The 26,587-nt window shown below is 45.7% G+C and overlaps 1 protein-coding gene across 1 annotated transcript in view; it reads left to right on the forward strand.

The window, feature by feature from the left end:
- The window catches only part of LOC144504758 (uncharacterized), a 46,113-nt gene extending 28,469 nt beyond the window's left edge, over positions 1 to 17,644 (forward strand). The window contains exon 5 of the mRNA XM_078230502.1: positions 17,259 to 17,644. Coding sequence (XP_078086628.1) covers positions 17,259 to 17,644 — 386 coding nt within the window. The remainder of the gene's footprint in view (positions 1 to 17,258) is intronic.
- The last annotated feature ends 8,943 nt before the right edge of the window (positions 17,645 to 26,587 follow it).

The following is a 26,587-nucleotide window of genomic DNA, read 5'->3' on the forward strand; positions in this document are numbered from 1 at the left end:
GCTTAGGTGACAGTCCGTGTGGAGTTTGCACGTTCTCCCCGTGTCTGCGTGCATTTCCTCTGGGTGCTCCAGTTTCCTCCCACATTCCAAAGATGTGCTGATTAGGTGGATTGGCCATGCTAATTTACCCCTTAGTGTCCAAAAATATGTAAGTTAGGTGGATTGGCCCTGCTAAATTGCCCCTTAAGTGTCTCAAGATGTGTAGGTTAGGTGGATTGGCCATGCCGAATTGCCCCTTAGGTGTCTCAAGATGTGTAGTTTAGGGGGATTAGCGGGGTAAATATGGGGATAGGGCCTGGGTGGGATGCTCTGTCGGAGAGTCAGTGGAGATTTGATGGGCCAAATGGCCTCCTTCTTTACTGTAGGGATTTTATGATTCTATGATCAACATATTAATTCCTCTGTATGATACACCCAATATCACCTCCAAAGAATAATGCAGAAGATGGTGGAGAATTGAATAATTGGTTGTTGAAGAACTTTCTGTTGTTCCGCACTAGGGTTTTGTCAGGTCATTTTATCTCAGAAAACCAAGACCAGATTGTGCAATATGATTTATAATAATAAGATATATTGTATATTGTTTCTTATGTATGTATTTGTATGAGGTGCATTTTCTTGTTAAATGAATTGCAGTTAGTATATTAACAGTCATATGATGTCATATAATAGTTACTTGGTAGTATGGAACTCGAGTTTTGCTGAAGAAGAGACATAGGACCAGATTTTACCAAAGATTCGATTTGTTTTTGGGCGCGAAATCGCGGTAAATTCGGGCATCGGGCCTTTAACGCGATTTTTACCCGAATCCGAGCAGATCGCGGCTTTACCGACACCCGATTCAGGCGCGGATCCGGTCCGCACCCGAATCGGCGGCCCGACGATTTAAATGCATTAGCATTCCCACTCTCCCACCGCGCGGCCCGATCCGGATCCACGCTTTTAGCGACCTGCTAAATAAAAGTCGGAAGCCGGCGCTTCCTCGGTGAGGGTTGGCGAGGAGGTAGGTGCATGGCGTCCGAAAACTCTCCGGTACTTACGGGTATCTTGTAGTCGCAGCCGTCCCAGGTCGGTGGCGGCTCTGCGAGTGTGTGGGGGGGGGGGGGGGGGAGGATGGATCTCTGGTTCGGGGGGGAGGACGTAAACCATTCCAGACACATAAACCATTCATTCTCTTTACTGTTAAAGGATAGGAATTGAAACATTTGAATGTTTTAATTCCTATCCTTTAACAGTAAAAAGCATCTCTTTTCAAAATATTGTTACACTTTAGAAAGTTAATAAACTAATTTTTCTGCATAAACTACCATTACATTCATTTGATCTAAAATATTAAACTTCTAACACTGTTTCAGTATATCCTAGATGTTCCTGGGACTAGAAATTTCTTCTAAAGAACTGTTGCTTCAGGATATATGCTACAAGTACTGGGTTTGTTATATATTTATTTTACAACATGTTGATGGGGAGATGTCTCTGTGACAACAGGCCTCAGTGCTCAGCGCCAACAACTGCCAGTTTCCAGATGCAATTTTACATCTCATCCGCTTCATCCTGGACCACAACATCTTCACCTTCAACAACCAGTTCTTCATCCAGACACATGGAACAGCCATGGGGACCAAATTCGCACCTCAATATGCCAACATCTTCATGCACAGGTTCGAACAAGACTTCTTCACCGCACGGGACCTTCAACCGATGCTATACACTAGATACATCGATGACATTTTCTTCCTTTGGACTCATGGCGAACAATCACTGAAACAACTATATGATGACATCAACAAGTTCCATCCCACCATCAGGCTCACCATAGACTACTCTCCGGAATCGGTTGCATTCTTGGACACACGCATCTCCATTAAGGACGGTCACCTCAGCACCTCACTGTACCGCAAAAGCCGGCATCTCTACATCACAACAGGAATGAACAGACACTCAAAATGATATGGATGTACTTTGTTCTGTGTGGTCGAAGATTCTCAGAAATGCACATTTTATTTTTCACTTGTGCCCTGCAAGTCGACACAATCAGCCCAAAATAACCCAAGCAGCTCACATTCATTACTGAGACAAAAGGAGACAGTTGAAATAGATGCAAGTGTAATCTTTCGACAAAAGCTTTGAGTTTAATAGCGTTATCAGATTGTTAGAACAATATTTTCTCTAACAAGAGCAGGTATAATTATTGCCGACTCTTCCATGTGTCAGAGAGCCGCTCTCTCTGCTTTTTTTTCTTTCCCGCCCGGGCGCGCTGCTTCAGATTTTTTTTCGAACTGCGCATGTGCAGTTCAGAGCTCCGATCGTTCCGGCAGTGCTAAGCCCCGCCCACTGCGTGGATCGGACCGGAGCCGGCAAAAAGCGTATGGGCGCGCTGCAAAGAGGATTCCGGGCTCGGATCTGTATTATGCCCGGATCCGGCCCTTAGACTTCAAATGGTAAAATCGGGCCCATACTGTCAAAGCTTTGCATCTTGCAATCATCAGGACACTTAGCAAGGATACTAATGGAAGGGGAAAACAACAATTAATATTGTATGAGAAGAGAGGGCTGATTGGTTGGCAATTTGACTCTGTTTGGTAGAGGCGTTTCCATGTAGAATGCACCAGTTGATGTTGGCTGACAGTTAACTTCCAGGTATTGTTTGAAACTCAAACCAGACAACTTGGCCCTGATTGATTAAGGCATTGCCCTGGGGAATGAATCAGTGAATGCCTGTCAATTGCTTTGTTTAGCTGAAACAGGGACAATGTGTGTGTGCATGCTCTTTCCATCTGCAAAGACAACATTATCCGTAATATACTAAGAATTTTGCTGACAACCAATTTAAGATTGTCAGTCGGGCTCACAGACGCATTTGGGTGTACTGGAAGCTTCATATATTACCATAAGACCATAAGACATAGGAGCGGAAGTAAGGCCATTCGACCCATCGAGTCCACTCCACCATTCAATCATGGTTGATTTCAACTCCATTTACCCGCTCTCTCCCCATAGCCCTTAATTCCTCGAGAAATCAAGAATTTATCAATTTCTGTCTTGAAGACGCTCAACGTCTCGGCCTCCACAGCCCTCTGTGGCAATGAATTCCACAGACCCACCACTGAGTATTAATACTCAGGGCCCTGTTCTTTGCGGACAGAAAGGACAGGTGCGCACGTTTCAGCTAAATAAAATAATTGACAGCTATTCGCTGATTATCAAACAAAATTTGGCACTGAGGAACATGGAGAGGAATTAGGATAGATGAACGAAAGCTTGGTCAGAGAGGTAGGTTTTAAAGAGTAGCTTAAGGGAGGAAAGTGAGATGGTCATGATTAGGAGGGAACTCCAGTGTCTAGGTGTTATATAGCTGAAAGTACGACCGCCAATGGTGGAGTATTAAAACTTAAGTTTCTACTTCATGTTAATTCAGCGATCCTTTTGCTGGTACCCCAGTCAGACTCAGTGTACCTGGTTATTTAGCAGGAAAAAGAAAAGGCTTTTTCCAAGTTCCAATTATAAAATAAAGAATAATCTTTGCCACAAGCATGTTAAAAGCTTTATTACAGTTTATGCCACTGTTAGAATTGAGTTACCACATTGCAACTCACTGTCTGCATAATCATGCATTAAGATTCACCCAGAGCTTTGTCTTCCTACATTAGAAGGCAGCTCACATTCCCCAAAGCAATACGAATGAACCAAATGGCCATCTGCAGAAAATCAAATTGCAGGAACCAGCAACGTTATCACCGTCTCTCGGTTGTCACCTAACTGTGCAGAAAGAGCCTCAGAAACAAGGACAATCAACTCTCCTTTCAATGTCGTCTGCTCAAATCACAAAGCTGTTAGAATCAAATCATCACATAACCTAATTAGGGCGGCACGGTGGCACAGTGGTTAGCACTGCTGCCTCACAGCGTCAGGGACATGGGTTCAATTCCGGCCTCGGGTCGCTGTCTGTGTGGAGTCTGCACATTCTCCCCGTGTCTGCATGGGTTTCCTCCAGGTGCTCCGGTTTCCTCCCACACTCCAAAGATGTGCGGGTTAGGTGGATTGGCCGTGCTAAATTGCCCCTTAGTGTCAGGGGGATTAGCAGGGTTAATATGTGGGGTTACGGGGATAGGGCCTGGTGTGATTGTGGTTGGTGCAGACTCGATGGGCCAAATGGCCTCCTTCTGCACTGTAGGGATTCTATGATTCTATGAACCTGAAGTCCCGGTGGAGTTCCTGTCCACGAGCTTTTATCTTGCCGTAGAATTTCCCCTCAGCGTTAATGCGAATATGCAAACCCATCAGAATGATTTGCTAATAGTTGGTTGCGTAGTTATATTTAGCATTGCAAACCATAATCACAGACATTTTGCTGAAAATTGTGTAACATTTTTAATGAGTGAAGCCTCCAATTTCTCAATGCGGAGAAGCATTGCTTGAAAACTGGATGGTCTGAATTTGCATGTGTTGGGGTAGTTTATCTGCTGGGTTCCAGGCCAATTTGCTGTAAATCATCCAAAGCAGCACAAAAGACCAAGTGACTTCCAGCACATTCAGGTCATTCCCACAGTGCAGAAGGAGGCCATTTGGCCCATTGAGTCTGCACCAACTCTGCAAGAGAACATCCCACCCATCGAGTCTACACTGGCTCTCCCAGTTGTGATATAAATGCAAGGAACTCCCAGTCTGAAGATCTACACCACTGGCCATCTGTTGAAAGGATGGTGAACCATTGCAAATATTGCCTTTGATACTGGAGAGTGAAAATGGAAGAATAATAGAACCATAGAAACAAGAAGCATTCGGCCCATTGAGACTGCACCAACCCCCTGACAGAGTATCTTACCTAGGTCCTCTCCCCTGCCCTTTCTTTCCCTGTAACCTCGCACATTTACCATGGACAGTCCACCTAACCTGCTCATTTTTGGACTGTGGAAGGAAACTGGAGTACTTGGAGGAAACCCACGCAGACATGGGGAGAACATGCAAACTCCACACTGACCCAAGCCAGGAATTGAACCCGGGTCCCTGGCGCTGTGAGGCAGAAGTGCTAACCACTGTGCCGCCCCATTTTCTAATTCTAGATTTTTTAAATTGAATTCAAATTCTGTCATCTGCCTTGGTGGGATTTGAACTGGAGTCCCCAGAACATTAGCTCAATTTCTAGATTAATAGTCTATCGATAATACCACTAGGCCATCGTCTCCTCTCTGGACACATCTTTTATTTCTTTACTTAATCCATTAAATTGCTAAATTGCTCCTTAGTGTCCCAGGATGTGCAGGTTAGGGGGAGTAGCAGGGTAAATATGTGGGACTAGTGTCTGGGTGGGATGCTCTGTTGGAATGTCAGTGCAGACTCGATGGGCTGAATGGCCTGCTTCTGCATTGTAGGAATTCTAGGATTCTAGGATTCTAGGGGACGCGATGACTTAGTGGTATTATCACTAGGGTATTAATCCAGAAACCCAGCTAATGTTCTGGGAACCTGGGTTTGAATCCTGCCATGGCCGATGGTGGAATTTGAATTCAATAGAAAATATCTGGAATTAGGAATCTACTGATGACCATGAAACCATTATTGATTGTTGGAAAAACCCATCTGGTTCACTAATGTCCTATAGGGAAGGAAATCTGCCATCCTTACCTGGTCTGGCCTACATGTGACTCCAGAGCCACAGCAATATGGTTGACTTTCAACTGCCCTCGGGCAACTAGGGATGGGCAATAAATTCTGGCCAGCCAGCGATGCCCATGTCCCAGGAATGAATTAAAAAAAACATTCTGTAAATTGCTGATCACTACATGTTTGTGGGATAGGATCATAGAATCCCTACAGTGCAGAAGGAGGCCATTCAGCCCATCAAGTCTGCACTGACTACAATCCCACCCAGGCCGTATCTCTGTAACCCAACATATTTACCCTCTGAGTCTCCCTGACACTAAGGGGCAATTTAGCATGGCCAATCCACCTTAACCCACACATCTTTGGACTGTGGAAGGAAACCGGAGCACCCGGAGGAAACGGGGAGAACATGCAAACTCCACACAGACAGGCTAAGAATCTTAGCCCAGGTCTTTTAGGGAAGGAAATCTGCCGTCCTTACCTGGTCTGGCCTACATGTGACTCCAGAGCCACAGCAATGTGGTTGCCTCTCAAGTAGGGATGGGCAATAAATGCTGACCAGCCAGCAACGCCCATGCCCCACGACTGAATTAAAAAACATTATTACCATCGCTTTTTGTTTTGCATCAGTTAACCTGCCTTCGACACTATCACAAGCATTTCCCTTGTCCTTTCCCCCCATTTCTTGCTGCTGAACTTGTTTAAAAGCTTCAACATTTTTTGAAACGTTAACTCTGATTCTCTCTCCATAGCTGCCGCCTGACTGGCTGAGGGGTTCCAAAAGGTGCGGCGTGCCACACTGGTGTTAAGTCTTAACACAAAGAGAGATGGCATGAAATCTGGAAACTTCTACGGCTTTCTATACATGAATGTTTAAATGTTTCTTTGATTGTCCTTGGATCTTCCCGCCATCCTCTCTCGCCGCACCAGTGTGGCGCGCCGCACCCTTTGGGAACCACTGGTTCAGAGTCTAAATGAAAGTTGCGATGGCTCTGTCCGACAAGAATAAAAAAAGAAATTAAAGAACCTAAATTAATACAAAGCACCTTTCGCTATCTCAAGCTACTTCAGAGCCAACATAGCTCTTTTGGGGTGGCACGGTGGCCCAGTGGTTAGCACTGCTTCTTCACAGCTCCAGGGACCTGGGTTCCATTCCCGGCTTGGGTCACTGTCTGTGTGGAGTCTGCACGTTCTCCTCGTGCCTGCGTGGGTTTCCTCCGGGTGCTCCGGTTTCCTCCTACAGTCCAAAGATGTGCGGGTTAGGTTGATTGGCCATGCTAAAAAAAACAAAATTGCCCTTAGTGTCCTGGGATGCGTAGGTTAGAGGGATTAGTGGGGTAAATATGTAGGGACATGGAGATAGGGCCTGGGTGGGATTGTGGTCGGTGCAGACTCGATGGGCCGAATGGCCTCTTTCTGTACTGTAAGGTTTCTAAGTTTACTTACTGTTGCAATAGAGGCAAATCCGGCAACTGTGATTCCCCAATTATAGAGCAATTGGATGTGCTGATGGGAAGAATATTTCACTTCAAGGCTTCCTACATAATTCAGCTGAATTTAATTCTGCCATTTGGGTTTATAAATCACCCATTGTGTCTCCCTTGGACACATTCAGCCACACTCTCTGACAAATAGGCATTCCCACAATATCACTGCTATTTTAGTGATAAAAGTTGAGAGATGATTATTGACCAGAACATAGCTGGAAGTGATGGCCTATTGGTATTATCGATAAACAACCGAAAACACTCTGAAGAGGTGGGAAGCTAGACATCTGGTGGAAGTGAGAATGAGAGTTCATTCTTGCTGGAGTATTCAGAGGGTAGTCTTGCCTTTGAGAAAATCAACTTGAGTATAAATACGAAGAAAGAAAGCTCTGTCTCTAAACGTTGGCCCCAACTAAGCAGGGAGACTTATCTACAACGTGGGGAGGCGATGGCCTAGTGGTATTATCGCTAGACTATTAATCCAGAAGCTCAACTAATGTTCTGGGGTTCTGGGTTCAAATCCCGCCATGGCAGATGATGGAATTTGAATTCAATAAAAAATATCTGGAATTAAGAATCTACTGATGACCATGAATCCATTGTCGATTGTCGGAAAACCCCATCTGGTTCACTAATGTCCATTAGGGAAGGAAATCTGCTGTCCTTACCCGGTCTGGCCTGCATCTGACTCCAGAGCCACAGCAATGTGGTTGACCCTAAACAGCCCTCCAAGGGCAACTAGGGATGGGCGATAAATGCTGGTCAGCCAGCGACACCCATGTCCCATGAATGAATAAAAAAAGATAATTCTCCTGCTCTTTTTCAAGTCGTGCCTTGGGGTCCATTACATGCATCTCAGGAAGGCTCCAGTTGTAATGTGCTGTCTGAAAGACATCACCGAGTGGCTCGGTGGCACAGTGGTTAGCACTGCTGCCTCACAGCGCCAGGGACCCAGGTTCGAATCCCGGCTTGGGTCACTGTCTGTGCGGAGTCTGCACGTTCTCCCCGTGTCTGCGTGGGTTTCCTCCAGCTGCTCCGGTTTCCTCCCACAGTCCAAAGATGTGCAGGTTAGGTGGATTGGCCATGCTAAATTAACCCTAGTGTCAGGAGGATTAGTATGGTAAAGATGAGGGGTTACTGGGATAGGAACTGGGTGGGATCATGGTCGGTGCAGATTCGATGGGCCGAATGGCCTCCTTCTCGTAGGGATTCTATGAGATGCTTTGAAGAAGATCACAGGAGTTCCCCTGGCAAATATTTATCCCTCAATTGATGTTATGAAAACAGATTAACAGGGGTCATAATCACATTGTTGTTTGAGGAAGTCTGCTGTGTGGAAATTGGTTGCTGCTTTTTCTACACATCAATGATTAGGCAGGGAATTAGGCGAGCCCATTGCGCTGGGGGGGGGGTGGGGGGCTGCTGATGCCTGCGATGGTGGTTTGCCCAGGCTAGGGTAGAGTAAAGGATCAAGGCAGCCAATGAGGTCAAATCGAAGCTTTAGCTGATGAGGTTTTCCAAAGCCATCTCAGCCTTTTGGCGAAAATGAAGCATTAGATCCAGCCCAGGAGAGGGTGCAATGCCTCATCCTTTCAGCTTGGACCTTATTTGTCCCTCTTGTGGGGACCATGAATTGGATTTAACTTGAATTGATTTGATTTGATTTATTATTGTCACATGTATACAGTGAAAAGTATTGTTTCTTGCACGCTATACAAAGCATACCATTCATAGAGAAGGAAAGGAGAGTGCAGAATGTAATATTACAGTCTTAGCTAGGGTGTAGAGAAAGATCAATTTCACGCAAGGTAGGTCCATTCAAAAGTCTGACAGCAGCAGGGATGAAGCTGTTCTTGAGTCGATTGGTACACGACCCCAGACTTTTGTATCTTTTTCCCGGCGGAAGAAGGTGGAAGAGAGAATGTCCGGGGTGCGTGAGGTCCTTGATTATGCTTGGGTTTTTTTGGTTGGAATAAAAATACTGAAAGGTACCAACAAAAATACTTCATTGGCTGCAAAGCACTTTGGGAGGTTTTGGAGTTGTCAAAGTTGCTATATAAATGCAATTATTTTTCCTTCAGAATCAAGCAATCACAACTGTGGGATTTGAGAGGCTCAGTAACATTATTGAGGTTTCTTAGAGAGAGTTTTTTGCTGGTGTCAGTGGAGTGTGCAGTGTACACGTTTCGCAGTCAATATCGTTAGACACAAGAATATATCTTTGCTACACTTCATTTCCGCACTGTAATGATAAAGCCTCCAAAAGTGTCAAACAATGGTCTATAAATTCTAGCCTCTCATTCTGTTGATGCTGAGTTCACTTTAGTAACCTAACAACCAGGTAAAGGTTACATTTATTTATTCTCATCGGATTCCAGTGTTGTGTTAGTATTAAAAATGTAATTATTGTGTATAGACTTAATCTTAGGGCATTATTTACAAAAAAGGCCTGAAGACAAAGCACACATGTTTGAGTGTCGCACTTACAGCTGTGGTTATATCAGTGCCCTGCCAGTGAGGAGCTTCCAGTATGAGGAATTTCTGATTCACACATCTCGGTCTGACTTTGTTCAAATACTGATTTCACAATGGTGCGCTCTTTCGTGTTTGATCTTCTCTGAATGTGGAGAATAGAGGCTGGAGTGTACCCAACTCCATCCCCACTCCCGCACCCTGCCCTGCCATCTGAACATAAAATAAGACATGGGGATGCCAGGAAGGTGTTACATCATCATGCCAGTCGGCCAGATTTCGGCTGGAGATGTGGTAGAAGGACGCAAAGGGTGGAAGCCTCATGAAATTACTCATGAACAGGCTGTATTGAAGTAGAAATAGAAATTGAATCCCCACAGTGCAAAAGGAGGCCATTCGGCCCATCGAGTCTGCACCGACCACAATCCCACCCAGGCCCTATCTCCATAACCCCATGTGCTTACCCCAGCTAGTCCCCCTGACACTAAGGGGCAATTTAGCATGGCCAATCCACCGAACCCGCACATCTCTGGACTGTGGGAGGAAACCGGCGCACCCAGAGGAAACCCACGCAGACACGGGGAGAACGTGCAAACTTCACACAGACAGTGACCCAAGCCAGGAATCGAACCCGGGTCCCTGGCATTGTGAGGCTTATTAATGAGCCAATGGCCTGGAATGTTTCTTTGCCTGCCATATTCTTGGGCAGTCAGATGTGAAACGGTTTGTGAGCGATGATACAGAAGCAGTGACGAGGCAGCGCAAGGGCAGGAGGAAAGGCCCTGCTACCGGGAGTGTGGCTGAATGTAGCAGCAGATTCTTCTGGGGAAAGGGGCCACTGTCCACGTGGTTTCTGAGTTCATCTTTTGGGCGGGATTTAGCCGGCCCCTTAGCCCCCGGGCACCAACCCCGTAATGGCCGCAAAATGTCACGAGAGGCCAAAAGCAGGATTTGTGCCGATGTGAGTGCCGCCGGCCAGCCAGCATTTGCTGCCCATCCCTAGTTGCCCTTGAGAAGGTGGTGGTGAGCTGCCATCTCCTCCAGCACGATTAGGTAAACCTCTCTCTGCCCTGTAGTGACAAAAGCTACAATCCCATCCTCCGAGAGACTGCCTTCGGTATGTTCCTCTTCCCCGACTGCACTCCCAGTGTGATTGTCAATTCAATCTGAACTGTGAGCAGGTTTCTGCCGTGGCTTCATGGACTACAAGAGGACCTGTCGGGATAGAGGGATCCAGAATCCCAGGAGCCAGCTGGGTTTATGTACTGCCTTCAATCAGGCTATTGAGGTTGGCCTATTGGAGTATGAACTCCCCAATTAAGGACCCAATTGAGGGGCCAATCAGGGAATCTTTTCCTTGTATTTAACCTGGCGTGTCAGTTCCTCTGACTGGAGGTAGACTGCTAATTGACAGCACTCTGTGTGCTGCTGTTAGAGTTTGTAAATAAAAGGATTTTGGTGAAGGGACTTCTGCCTCTGAAGACTTATTACTGTTTACACATAAAGAAAACAGAATAAAGCCAGTTACTCAGATTCTGAAGGGATTCTCTTGATTGTCTGTCATGACTTCAGAGATAGTTTGAAGTTTATTTATTAGTCACAAATAGGTTTACATTAACACTGCAATGAAGTTACTGTGAAATTCCCCTAGTCGCCACACTCCGGTGCCTGTTCGGGTACACTGAGGGAGAATTTAGCATGGCCAATGCACCTAACCAGCACGTCTTTCGGACTATGGGAGGAAACCCGAGCACCCGGAGGAAACCCACGCAGACACGGGGAGAATGCGCGAACTCCACACAGACAGTGACCCAAGCTGGGAATTGAACCCGGGTCCCTGGCACTGTGAGGCAGCAGTGGTAACCACTGTGCCATCGTGCCGCCCATAGAGCTATGGGCAGCCTGGAGAAATGGGCGATATCTTACATCACAATACTGCCACGGAAGTGAACTCTACGATATTTAATGGTGAAATGGCTGTAGAAATTTGAGAACCAGTTCACTGTACTTACAGCTGGATGTCCTGGCTTATTTTCCATACAGTCGAACATTGAATAAAAATTAGATGCTTGTGTTCATCAGGGGTGGAATTACAAACTGATGAAAAATTCATACTGTTTTCCTTTGCTTAAATACAATCACACTCTGACGCAACACCCTGAGGCAGGTAACTCCCAAAAACCTGTCCTCCATCTGCAAGGCACAAGTCAGGAGTGTGATAGGAATACTCCCCACTTGCCTGGATGGCTGCAGCTCCAACAACACTCAAGAAGCTCAACACCATCCAGGTCAGAGCAGCCCCGCTTGATTGGCACCCCATCCACCACCTTCAACATTCATTCTGTCCAACATGGCACAAAGTGGCAGAAGTGTGTGCCATCTATAAGATGCATTGCAACAACGCTCCAAGGCTCCTTGAACAGCACCTTCCAAACCCCACGACCTCCACCACCTAGAAGCTCAAGGACAGTAGATGCATGGGAACACCCCCCACTTGCAATTTCCCCTCCAAACCACACACGTGCCTGATTTTTAAAATTTCAGCCGTTCCTTCACCATCGCTGGGTCAAAATCCTGGAACCCCCTCCCTAACGGACTACAGCGGTTCAAGAAGGCAGCTCACCACCACCTTCTCAAGGGGCAATTAGGGATGGGCAATAAATGCTGGCCATGCCAGCGGCACTCACATCCCAGGTAGGAATAAAAGATACAAGCCTTGCATTTACATAGCACCTTTCAGACCTCAAGATGTCCTAAGAAGCTTAACAACTCTTTTGAAGTGTCATCACAGTTGCAATGGGCAATGACTGCCAGGCAACCTGTGCACAGCAAGATCCCACAGTAGCAATCGGTTTTAGGGATGGCAATTGTGGGAAATATCAGAGGGATTTCAGCACAGCCTGAGGTGCAGGGGAAAGCATTGAAATACTTACAACCACAGTGGGGAAAGAAAATGAAAACGTCTTATGTTCTGGCAGTTTTTGCAGTCCTACTGGATTGCTGACTCTTCCATCACCTCCGAGGTATGGTGGCCAGAGTTCTTCAGTCTCGCTCGTCCCGCCACCGCTGCCAGTGAGAACGGAGAATTTGGCGCTCAGCCAAGACTTCATTCACTGCAGCGGGCCTGGAGAATTCCAGCCGCAGGCAAGATCGGGGAATTCCAGCGCTGTAGTTTGATCTGCTCTTCCCAGAGTGGACATCCACACTTGGAGAGGCACAACAGGGGTTGCCCAGCATGACTGCTGAAGCAACTGCAGCTGTGACTCAGGATGGGACCAACAGGAGGCGGAATTTCCACCTGTCACAGTCCTAGAGCAGCAGTGACACCGTGGCATATTCCAGAAAAGTTTCTAAGCACAAAGCACAGGCACAATGGGCCTAATGGCCTCCTTCTGTCATTCTATGATTCTATAATGGGAACACATGTACAAATGTAGTCCCTGGAGCCTGTATCGCCACTCAGTGAGATGGTGGCTGATCTGTACCCTAACTCCATTAACCCACCTTGTCACTTTATCTTTGAATACCCATCACTTGGCATTACACTCACCAATTTCATCTATTCGACTTGACCGTACTTCATTGTATAATTGCCTTCAGCAATACGGGCGGCACAGCGGCACAGTGGTTAGCACCACTGCCTCACAGCTCCAGGGGCCCGGGTTCTATTCCCGGCTTGGGTCACTGTCCGTGTGGAGTTTGCACGCTCTCCCCGTGTCTCCGTTGGTTTCCTCCGGGTGCTCCGATTTCCTCCAGGTGTTCCTGGTATGATACCTCACTGAATTGTAGAACCAAGTGAGCAACCAGACACAGATACCAGCCCAGATGTACAGATTAGGTGGATTGGCCATGATAAATTGCCCCTTGGTGTCTCAAGATGTGTAGGTTAATTGGATTGGTCGTGGTAAATTGCCCCTTAGTGTCCGAAGACGTGCATTTTAGGTGGATTGGCCATGCTAAATTGCCCCTTAGTGTCCAAAGATGTGCAGGTTACGGGGATTGGCCATGCTAAATTGTTCCTTAGTGTCCAAAGATGTGCAGGTTAGGTGGATTGGCCATGCTAAATTGCCCCTTAGTGTCCCTAGACCTGTAGGTTAGATAGATTAGCCATGGGACATGTGTACAGGGATAGGGCAAGGGGGTGTGGACCTGGATAAAAGCTACTCAGAGAGTCGGTGCAGACTCAATGGGCCAAATGGCCTCTCCTGCACTGTAGAGATTCTATGATTCTATGAATACATCCTGCTCCACTTGCTTTGGTTTGGGATGCACAGCAGTGGAGTACTCGCTGTTGGTAGAGAATTATTGAAAACCAACCACCTGATAGGCTGCTTAGTGTGTATATAATTGGCTTTGAAGTAATAACAGGCCAACTTACAGGCACACGATCGAGAGCTGATAACATCAGGGAGCATCTATCATCCTAACTGACTTCCTTCCATTACAACTGACAAGGCAACCCAGGGCTAGGATTTCCTCTTGTGATTCATCTGTGGCCAAATTGAAAGAATGGGACTTTGATTTTATTACTCTGCGCACAGAGGACATCTCTGTCCATTACCAGTTTTGTTCGGGAACACCCAGGGTCCACTTTTACAGCCAGTTTGCAATAAGATGTCTTGTTTGTTGTCCGCATCGGGACTGATTGACTACCAGTGAATTATTTTCCCTCTTAAAGTGCTTTGACTACAAGCTGGTTTGTTTTTTTTTCCTGTCTGGTTGGCTAGTTTTTACTTTAATTACTCAAAAAAGATATTATGCAAATCTTCCTCCGCAATGTAAATTTTCCCCTTATCGTATTTGATCGAAATGAGATCTGCATAATCACATTGCACCAAAATAAGATTTGCCTCAACCTGTCTGCGTTTTAAGCCATCAGTCAGCAATCTCCTTGCATTAGTCCTTGCAAGAAAACTGTTCTCAATGGTGTTGGAGATTTGGACAGCTCAGTGGCACAGTGGTTAGCACTGCTGCCTCACAGCATCAGGGACCCGGGTTTGATTCCCTGCCTGGGTCACTGTCTATGTGGAGTTTGCACATTCTCCCCGTGTCTGCGTGGGTTTCCTCCGGGTGCTCCGGTTTCCTCCCACAGTCCAAAGATGTGTGGGTTAGGTGGATTGGCCGTGCTAAATTGCCCCTTCATAGTAACTTCCGGCACCTGTTCGGGTACACTGAGGGAGAATTTAGCATGGCCAATGCACCTAACAAGCACGTCTTTCAGACTGTGTGAGGAAACTGGAGCACCCGGAGGAAACCCACGCAGACACGGGTAGAAAGTGCAGACTCCTCACAGACAGTGACCCAAGCCGGGAATCGAACCCGGGTCCCTGGCGCTGTGAGGCAGCAGTGCTAACCACTGTGCCGCCCATTAGTTAGCACTCCTGGCGTGATGCCTCACTGAATTGTAGGACCAAGTGAGCAACCAGACACAGATACCAGCCCAGAAAATTTGCAACCCTCCTAAATTCCCTTATAGCAATTTTTAGAAACTTGGTTTTAAAAAAAGAATGATGTTCATTTTACACTAATTCTAAATCTTATGCTGTCTAGATTTTGAATTCTTTTTCATTCACATCAGAGCAGGGTCAATTAAACAAGTAAACCAAGTTTGAGAAGGATGAAACTTAACGGGCCAAAGGATCTCCTTCACCTCAGACTATCTTCCAGATTTGTGATCAGAACTCAGCTCAGAATATCACCCTTCGTTTGACGCTTTGGAATTGGCAATAAAAGATCCCGCAGATATCGCTAAAGAAAAAATGGCCTGATCCTACCCTCTCAAATTCACAAAAAGACTATTGTGATGGGCATGAGATGAAAGTGTTAATTGTTATAACCTACTCCTCAGTGGAGGAGCTGCACTCGTAAGGGGTGCAAGGTCCGACACAGGGCTGACCCAGCTCCCTAAGCTCAGGGTGCAGCTATCCACAAGGAATAAGGGGTTGTGGAATTAGTCGTAGAATCATACAGTGCAGAAGAGGCCCTTCAGCCCATCGAGCCGGCACCAACACACGAGAAACACCTGATGTCCCATCTGCCAGCACTTGGCCCATAGCCCTGAATGTTATGACGTGCCAAGTGCTCATCCAGGTACCTTTTAAACAATGTGAGGCAACCCACCTCCACCACCCCGCCAGGCAGCGCATTCCAGACCCTCACCACCCTCTGGGTAAAAAGCTTTTCCTCACATCCCCCCCAAACCTCCTACCCCTCATCTTGAACCTATGACCCCTTGTGACTGACCCTTCAACTAAAGGGAACAGCTGCTCATATTCCACTCTGTCCCTCAGACAATAAGGGACAGCATTAGGCCACTCGGCCCATCGCGTCTGCTCCATCATTCAATCATGGCTGATATTTTTCTCAACCCCATTCTCCCGCCTTTTCCCCGTAACCTTTTATCCTCTTACTGATCATGAACCTATCTATCTCTGTCTTAAAGACACTCAATGACCTGGTCTCCACAGCCCTCTGTGACAAAGAGTTCCACAGATTCACCACCTTCTGGCTGAAGAAATTCCTCCTCATTTCGGTTCTAAAGGGTAGCCCCTTCACTCTGAAGCTGTGCCCTTGGATCTGAGGAGGTTCACAAGAATGAAGTCTGAAATGAAGAGCTTGTCGTATGAGGGACGGTTGAGGATTCTGAATCTGTACTCGTTGGAGTTTAGAAGGATGAGGGGGGGGGGATCTTATTGAAACTTACAGGATACTGCGAGGCCTGGATAGAGTGGACGTGAAGAGGATGTTTCCACTCGTAGGAAAAGCTAGAACCAGAGGGCACAACCTCAGGCTAAAGCGACGATCCTTTAAAATAGAGATGAGGAGGAATTTCTTAAGCCAGAGAATGGTGAATCTGTGGAACTCTTTGTCGCAGAAGGCTGTGGAGGCCAGATCATTGAGTGTCTTTAAGACAGAGATAGATAGGTTCTTGATCAATAAGGGGATCAGGGGTTATGGGGAAAAGGCAGGAGAATGGGGATGAGAAAAAATATCAGCCATGATAGAATGGCAGAGCAGACTCATAGAATCCTACAGTGCAGAAGGAGGCCAGTTGGCCCCATCCCATAACCCACCCTGGCCCCATCCCATAACCCCATGCATTTACCCTAGCATGCCCCCCCTGACACTAAGGGGCAATTTAGCATGGCCAATCCACCTAACCCTCATATCTTTGGACTGTGGGAGAAAACCGGAGCACCCAGAGGAAACCCACGCAGACACGGGGAGAATATTCAGACTCGACACAGACAGTGACCCGAGGCCAGGATTCGAAGCCAGGACCCTGGCGCTGTGAGTCAGCAGTGCTAACCACTGTGCCACCGTGCCTCCCAGTGGCACAGTAGTTAACACTGCTGCTCGATGGGCCAAGTGGCCTAATTCTGCTCCTATGTCTTAAGGTCTCATGGCCTTATGGTCTCCGACTAAAGGAAACATCTTCCCCACGTCCTCTCTATCCAGGCCTTTTAGTATTCTGTAAGTTTCAGTGAGATCCCCCCTCATCCTTCTAAACTCCATCGAGTACAGACCCAGGGTCCTCAGATGCTCTTTATACATCAAGCTTTTCATTCTCGGGCCCTCATAATCTCAATCAGATTGCCCCCTCAGCCTTATAGAATCATCGAGCCCCCAAATAGGCTCAAAGCTCCCACTGTGTTGACGACAAGATTATTAATGGTGCAATTTTATATTTGCCAGGCAAAGCTGGACCCTCAGTGAAGGCACGCACTCCCTTCAGCTCAAGGACAAGGATTTCTCCCCACTCGGAAATAAGCGTTCAGGACCCCAGTGGCAAGAAACAGGGAGAGGTAGATGCGAGCGAACATAAAACTCAAGAAGCTTTCGAAGAAGAGAACTCTGAAGATTTGGCGGCGGAACTGAGTGACTTGAGGAAGACGGAAGATTCTCAAATGTCCAATTTCAACGATGAGGAAGAGGATGAGGAGACGCTTGAAATGGACAGCACCGTGCGACTCGCGAAACAGATTGAGGTGATCATTAACTTGAAAACACAAGTGGACAGCAGCGACTGCGGCAGTGAGAAAGACGCAGAGCAAATCATTTCTAATGAAGCTCAGATCTAAACAAAGGGAATTTCATGGAGGTTTTTGTTCAGTAGTATTATAAATGAATTACAAAATCCAAAATGTTTCCTTGCTTCATGTTCTCCACAAGAAACAGGGTTACAGCACTTTGATCAACATTTGACTGATGTGACTATGTTTTCCAGTGTGAGCCCAAACTATGGTGGTGCCAGTGATGAATCACTTTTGGCCTTAATGTTGATCTTGGCTGACAACTGATGAAATGAAGATAATTCCAATTTAATTGTGCCGTTATCCCCATGCAAAGGAGGGAAGCACCATAAATATACCACGTGGCACAGTGGTTAGCACTGCTGCCTCACAGCTCCAGGGACCTGGATTTGATTCGTGGCTTGGGTCACTGTCGGTGTGGAGCCTGCACATTCTCCCCGTGTCTGTATGGGTTTCCTCCGGGTGCTCTGGTTTCCCCCCACAGTCCAAAGATGTGTGGGTTAGGTTGAGTGGCCGTGTTAAATTGCCCCTTAGTGTCGGGGGACTGGCAGGATAAATATGTGAGGTTACAGGAATAGGGCCTGGGTGGGATTGTGGTCGGTGCAGGCTCGATGGGCCGAATGGTCTCCTTCTGCACAGGGATTCTATGACTCTGTGATCGCGAATGCTTTGGTGAGAAAGTACACATGCTGAAGGTAATATAATTCTGATGGGACTGTTTCACTGACAAAAGCGATACAACAACAATAACCACTTGCATTTGTACAGCAGCTTTAACGTGTAAATAGTCCCAAAGCACTTCACAGGAATGATTATTAAATATAGTTTGACACTGAGATATATGAGAAGATATTAGGACCGGTGACTAAAAGCTTGGTCAAAGATATACGCTCTGGGACCCTTTTAAAGTGTGTGTGTGTTTATGTGTATGTGTGTGTGTGTGGCGAGGTGGAGGGAGGGTGGCGTTGGGAGGAGTTGAGTGGGAAGAGATAGAGACTTTGAAATATTTAGTGAGGGGTCTTTGCACCCTTGTCACCTGAAGGCACAGCCAGCAACAGTGGTGAATGAAACTGGGGTGATGCAAAAAGCCAGAACTGGAGGAGCAAGAGATCTCAAAAGGCTATACTGGAAAAGTTAAGGGAGATAGGGAGGGAGCAAGGCTATGGAGGGATTTTAAAATAAGGATGAGTGCCATGGTGATGGGTAAATAGGGACTTGGGTGGCACGGTGGCAGAATGGTTAGGTTCAATTCTCGCTTGGGTGACTGTGTGGAGTTTGCACGTTCTCCCCTTGTCTGCGTGGGTTTCCTCCAGGTCCTCCGGTTTCCTCCCACACTCCAAAGATGTGCAGGTTAGGTGGATTGGCCATGCTAAATTGCCCCTTCGTGTCCAAAGATGTGTAGGTTAGGTGGATTGGCCATGCTAAATTGCCCCTTCGTGTCCAAAGATGTGTAGGGTTAGGTGGATTAGCAGGGTAATTGCGCGGGGTTACAGGGATAGAGCAGGGGGGTGGGCCTGGGTAAGATGCTCTTTGGAGAGTCAGTGCAGACTCAATGGGCTGAATGGCCTCCTTCTGCACTGTAGGGATTCTATGGTAGCCTAATTTTCGGATGCACCCAAGTGAATGGAGAATGTAAAATGGCAGGACCACATTGGAACAAGCAAGAATATCAAGCACAGGCTGTATAATTATGGTATCTCTTAATTGTAGATCAGTTATACGCTGATCATACACTGTTACTTAGCAATCACTCATTTCAATTTATCATCATTTTAGTTTATTTGAAGTTATTAAAACCTTCCCCTCTCCCGAGGAACTCGTAACATTAATACTAAACACATTTTGGAAGTTGCCAGATCTTTTGGACTGTCTGCTCAGATGTGCGTTGCACTGAACAGTCACATCTACAGATCAAGCATTTCACTAAAGCTTCGAGGTGTCCTACTTCTGAACAATCACATCATATTTAATTAGACTGTGTCAAGTCAATCACCACTCTTTGTAACCAAAATGCCTGTGACGGCTTTTCCGTTGCTTTGAGGTTATGAACAAGCGTTTCATATTTCCACAGCGTTTTCATGGTGCTTTATCATTTCAGTTTTTCATCTTTACCCGTATCAGTTGAGTTAATTTTCTACAGGCTACGGTTGCCTTTGGTCTATAATGTGATGTGAAGGTTTCGCGTTCTCCAAATCAGCTGTAAAAGCTTTCTCTGCTATTTTCAGAAAGGCGCCCTTCATGCTGGGATTATCAACAGAAAGCCAATGTTCTGATGTGCATGACATTATGTCAGTGATTGACTTATTTTTGAACACCATCATTGCTCTGTTTATTAAAAATATTACTCGCAGCGCAGGCAGACAAAGAAAGGATTGCTCACATTTGTATCTCGTTTCAAAAGCAGATGTGGGGTGAAGAATATAGATGCTCCTCAAGAAAAATCATATTTATTCAGGGCACTTTGCCAAGTAAAATTTGCAGCATTTTTTAAAGTTTTGAATTTAGTCACTAGAAAAATAATGTCAAAAACAAAATCATCATGGTCACAGTGGTTAGTACTGCTGCCTCACAGCGCCAGGTACCCAGGTTCAATTCTGGCGTTGGGTCAGTGTCTGTGTGGAGTTTGCACATTCTCCCCGTGTCTGCGTGGGTTTCCTCCGGGTGCTCCGGTTTTCTCCCACACTCCAAAGATATGCTGGTTAGATGGATTGGCCATGCTAAATTGCTCCTTAGTGTCAGATCCATAGAATCATAGAATCCCTTTAGTACAGAAAGTGGAGAGTCAGTGTAAACTCAATGGGCCAATTAAGTTTACACTGACTCTCCAACAGAGCATCTAATCCAGGCTCTATCCCCATAGCCGTAAATATTCACCGAACCTATACATCTTGGGGTACTAAAGGGCAATTTATCATGTCCAATCCATCTTACACGCACAGCTTTGGACTGTGGGAAGAAACTGGAGCAACCGGAGGAAATGCACACAGACATGGGGAGAATGTGCAAACTCCATACAGACAGTCACCCAAGGCCGGAATTGAACCTGGGTCCCTGAATGTGGCGACTAGGGGATTTTCGCAGGAACCACATTGCAGTGTTAATGTAAGTCTACTTGTGACGAATAAATAAACTTTACTTTTGACTTTACTGGTGCTGTGAGGCAGCAGTGCCAACCACTGTGCCACCATGCTGCCCACACTAAGGCACCAAGGAAATGCAAGCGGGAATCTTTAATTCAATATAAAATCATACACAGCAAATTCAGGTAGGGATAAAAAATAAACAGGATTATGAAAGGAGATAAGCAGGACAGAATTTTTTTAATCTCAATTTGTTGAAACCTCCAATAATTAAAATTTGCAAGAATGAGATTTCACATTTAGGCCACCTTAGACCATAAGACATAGGAGCAGAATTAGGCCACTCGGCCCATCGAGTCTGCTCCGCCATTTAATCATGGCTGATATTTTTCTCAACCCCATACTCCTGCCTTTTCCCATAATGTGGGAAAGGAGCATTGCTCCGAAAGCTTATGGTATTTGCTACCAAATAAACCTGTTGGACTTTAACCTGGTGTTGTGAGACTTCTTACTGTGCTTTTCCCATAACCCCTGATCCCCTTATTAATCAAGAACCTATCAATCTCTGTCTTAAAGACACTCAATGGCCTCCACAGCCTTCTGCGGCAAAGAATTCCACAGATTCACCACTCTCTGGCTGAAAAAATTCCTCCTCATCTCTATTTTAAAGGATCGTCCCTTTAGCCTGAGGTTGTACCCTCTGGTTCTAGCTTTTCCTACTAGTGGAAACATCCTCTCCACGTCCACTCTCTCCAGGCCTCGCAGTATCCTATAAGTTTCAATAGGATCCCCCCTCATCCTTCTAAACTCCAACGATACAGAGTCCTCAACTGTTCCTCATACAACAAGCGCTTCATTGCAGAGATCATTCTTGTGAACCTCCTTTGGACCCTTTCCAAGGCCAGCACATCCTTCCTTAGATATGGGGCCCAAAGCTGCTCACAATACTCCAAATGGGGTCTGACCAGAGCCTTATGCAGCCTCAGAAGTACATCCCTGCTCTTGTATTCGAGCCCTCTCGACATGAATGCTAACATTGCATTTGCCTTCCTAACTGCCGACTGAACCTGCACGTTAACCTTAAGAGAGTCTTGAAGAATGACTCCCATTTCACAGACTTCTCATTTGTGAAAGTAAGTTTTCAATGTCAGTGTGGCTATTTGGCAGTAATCAAGACAAATCAGACCATTAAAAAATCATTTACTCCTGTGTGCATCAGCCCAAAGAATTTCCAGCACATTTAGTGGGTAGCTGGTGGATATGTTCTTGCATTTGAGCCCCCTTCATATGTTTGAGATCATAAAGCAGTGAAATTTGGACAGCAACTTCCACATTCTGTATTGAACTGTGCTTTTGTGGTCATAGTTGAGTTCTTAATTAAAAGCACTGACGAAGGATCATCCAGACTCGAAACGTTGGCTCTATTCTCTCTCCACAGATGCTGTCAGACCTGCTGAGATTTTCCAGCATTTTCTGTTTTTGTTCTTAATTATGTTGAGTACCGATTGCCTCACCATCGCACAGACTGCAAAATCCAAACCATTGCGATTTACTGTAAAGCAAATCAAACAATGTCTTCTGATGTAGTTGTTTGGTCCCAATTTTATGCGTAATAAGTCATATATTCTGGATAGACACATAAGGAGAGTTTGCAGCTGCACACTGCCTGCCTGAAAATAATTCAGTTATTTCAAAGGGAATAAATGAAACCAGCTCCGAAAAGGAATATTTTGATGGAACTAAGACCTTAGGCGTGGGAAAACATTGGGAGAATAAAGAAATGAGGACATGAAAGTTCAAAAGCCAATATAAATGTTCTCAGGTAAAGGTACAATTATTTATTTTACACAGTTTAAACTGAATTGCATTCTAGTCTGAGTCTGAGGACACGTACCAACCGACTCAAGAACAGCTTCTTCCCTGCTGCCATCAGACTTTTGAATGGACCTGCTTTGCACTAAGTTGATCTTTCTCTACACCCTAGCTATGACTGCAACACTACATTCTGCACTCTCTCCTTTCCTTCTCTATGAACGGTATGTTTTTTCTGTATAGCGCGCGAGAAACAGTACTTTTCACTGTACATGTGACAATAATAAATCAAATCAAATCACATCAAACATTAACACTGCAATGAAGTTAGAAAACACTTCTACAAGAATCTTTCTCTATACCCTAGCTATGGCTGGAACACTACATTCTGCGCTCTCTCCTTTCCTTCTCTATGAACGGTATGCTTTGTATAGCGCGCAAGGAACAATACTTTTTACTGTATACTAATACATGTGACAGTAATAAATCAGATCTAATAAGTTATATCTTATATCTAATAAAACAGTTGCAATGTAGCATATTTGTTAACATGTATAATTTGGCAATGGTCAGGGTGACTTTACATTAATCCTACCTACTTTTATTAAACATACCTTTCCTCAGAGATGCTCAAAATCAGAATCCAACTGCAGCTTGACAAAATATTCAATGCACTGAACCATACATTCCTTACCTCTGGAGTCTGCTCTGTTTTATCAAACATTTTGCCATCATTTTGGACAGCGAGTCCTGAAGAGATTATGGCGTTTTACACCGAAGACTGAGAAGTTGTGCAGACTTTATTGCGGCAAGGATTTTCTGAGACAGAGATGATGACTAACCAGTTCAGATGCAACAATTGATTATCAACAATAGACATTAAGTGCCTGATTTATGAGATTTAACGGAAGACCTGTGGCAGTGATGACAATAAAGAAGTTAAGAGATTTATTATGACAATGCTTCCAACCTGCATTCACTAAAAACAGATTAAAAGGTCATAGAATCATAGAATCTCTATAGTGCAGAAGGAGGCCATTCAGCCCATCGAGCTGCAACCGACCACAATCCCACCCAGGCCCTATCCCCATAACCCCACATATTTACCCTGCTAATCCCCCTGACATTAGGATCAATTTAGCATTTCCAATCAACCTAACCTGCACATCTTTGGACTGTGGGAGGAAGCCGGAGCACCCGGAGGAAACCCACACAAACACGGGGAGAACATTTAGACTCTGCACAGACAGTGACCCGAGGCAATGGTCATTCAGTCATTGCTGTGTAAGGGAGCTTGCCATGGTGGCACAGTGGTTAGCACTGCTGCCTTACAACGCCAGGGACCCGGGTTCAATTCCCGGCTTGGATCACTGTCTGTGTGGAGTTTGCACGTTCTCCCCGTGTCTGCGTGGGTTTTCTCCGGGTGCTCCGGTTTCCTCCCACAGTCCAAAGATGTGCGGGTTAGGTGGATTGGCCGTGCTAAATTGCTCATTAGGGGGATTAGGCTGATTCGCTTGGGTAAATGCAAGGGGTTATGGGTGGGATGGTGGTTGGTGCAAACACGATGGGCCAAATAGCCTCCTTCTGTACTGTAGGATTCTATATGAAAAGTTAATAGGAAAAGAAAACCTCTCACATGTAAAGGATCTGTTAATACAGCATGTACGTGTCACAGCTTAGATTTAAGATGTAACTTTTAGATTTGATTTATTATTGACACATGTATTAGTATACAGTAAAACATATTGTTTCTTGCGCACTATACAAAGCATACCATTCATAGAGAAGGAGAGAGTGCAGAATGTAGTGTTACAGCCATAGTTAGGGTGTACAAAAAGATTCTTGTAGAAGTGTTTTCTAACTTCATACAGCTTGCATACATATGCAGCCTTAAATTACCTTTTTTAAATTCATTCTTGGGACATGGATGTCGCTGGCTGGTCAGCATTTATTGCCCATCCCTAGTTGCTCTTGAACTAAGGGTTTTCTGGGCCACTTCATAGGGCAGTTGAGAGTCAACCGCATTGCTGTGGCTCTGGAGTCACATGTAGTCATGATGAGGAGATGCCTGCATTGGACTGGGGTAAACACAGTAAGAAGTCTCACAACACCAGGTTAAGGTCCAACAGGTCTGGAGACAATACACATCTCTTTAACCTGTGCTTAAGCCTCTCTCCACTCACATTGTCTGTACCTTTAAGACTTGATTACCTGTAAAGACTCACATTCCAACCATTATTTTGTAAATTGAGTTTGTGTCTTTATATGCCCTGTTTGTGAACAGAACTCCCACTTACCTGACAAAGGAGCAGCGCTCCAAAAGCTAGTGGCTTTTGCTACCAAATAAACCTGTTGGACTTTAACCTGGTGCTGTGAGACTTCTTACTATGTCACATGTAGGCCAGACCAGGTAAGGACGGCAGATTTCCTTCCCTAAAGGACATTAGTGGGTTTTTCCAACAATTGAAAATGGTTTCATGGTCATCAGTAGATTCTTAATTCCATAGTTTTTTTATTGAATTTAAATTCTGCCGTGATGGGATACGAACCCGGGTCCCCAGAACAGTAGCTGAGTTTCTGGATTAATAGTCTACCGATAATACCACTAGGCCATCGCCTCCCAAAATACATAGCTTGGACAATACTTCACATTGCCTGGTGTCCAGCAAGGAACCACGTGTTAACGGATTGCACTTTGCAACAACAAAGAAGCGATGTTGTTTGCCACTGATCCCAAACAAAACTGTCCACAATGACCTCGCGATCTGTGTGGCATGGATTTCCCATGGTTGCTGAGCACTCTGAAAAGGTGGGAACGGGTTTAAAGAGCCCAGCACAGCACGTATTAATTGAGTTTTGATTTTATTTGGTATGTTTTGATTCTGCCGTTGCCATGCCACTGTGGTGCTATCCGCTGTCGTGCCGGAGATCACAGAGTGATTAGTGAACGATGACTTTGACAATGGAAAACATTAGTGAAGGGTTGATCAAAATTTGGAACAAGCTGCTTCGGGGCATTTTCCCACAGGGCTGCTCACCTTCCTGAACAATGGCTAAGCGACTGTTCTAAATGCGTGAGTCAGAAACTAGGATAGCTAAGGGCAGGAGGGGAGGCGATGGCCTAGCGGTATTATCGCTAGACTATTAATCCAGAAACTCAGCCAATGTTCTGGGGACCTGGGTTCGAATCCCGCCACAGCAGATGGTGGAATTTGAATTCAATAAAAAAATATCTGGAATTAAGAATCTGCTGATGACCATGAAACCATTACCGAGGCGGCATGGTGGCACAATGGCTAGCGCTGCTGCCTCACAGCGCCAGAGATCCAGGTTCAATTCCCTGTTTGGGTCACTGTCTGTGTGGAGTTTGCACGTTCTCCCCGTGTCTGTGTGGGTTTTCTCCGGGTGCTCCAGTTTCCTCCCACAGTTCAAAGATGCGCGGGTTAGGTGGATTGGCCATGCTAAATTGGCCCTTAGTGTCAGGGGGACTAGCTAGGGTAAATGCATAGGTTAAGGGGATAGGGCTTGGGTGGGATTGTGATCAGTGCAGAACCGATGGGCTGAATGGCCTCCTTCTACACTGTAGGGATTCTATAATTCTATGATTTCACTTTGACTAATTCACTGCTCTGCCTAATCTAATCTAAATCAGCACATTCTGGGAATCAGACCTTCCCAGTCTTTATGGCTTAACTGTTAAACACCAAAACAAGCTGACCCTTTCTGCCCTTGTTCTGGACATCGTTAACCCTGTAATCAAATCTACAGGTGCTGGTAAAATAAGAGAGAACCAAAAACTGGGAACACTCAGCAAGGCCAATCAGCCTCTGTGGAGACAGCAGATGAGTTGATGTTTCAGGTGTAAATCCTTGAATCAGAACAAAATTGCAAGACAACACTTTATTAACAGCTAGAACCACCTAACCAACACATCTTGGGGCCTATTCCCATAACCCGATGTATTTACCCTAGCTAGTCCCCCTGACACTAGGGGGCCATTTAGCATGGCCAATCCACCTAACCTACACATCTTTGGACTGTGGGAGGAAACTGGAGCACCCGGAGGAAACCCACGCAGACAAGGGGAGAATGCGCAAAC

This window comes from Mustelus asterias, chromosome 15 (assembly GCF_964213995.1).
Source record: "Mustelus asterias chromosome 15, sMusAst1.hap1.1, whole genome shotgun sequence".
NCBI lineage: Eukaryota > Metazoa > Chordata > Chondrichthyes > Carcharhiniformes > Triakidae > Mustelus > Mustelus asterias.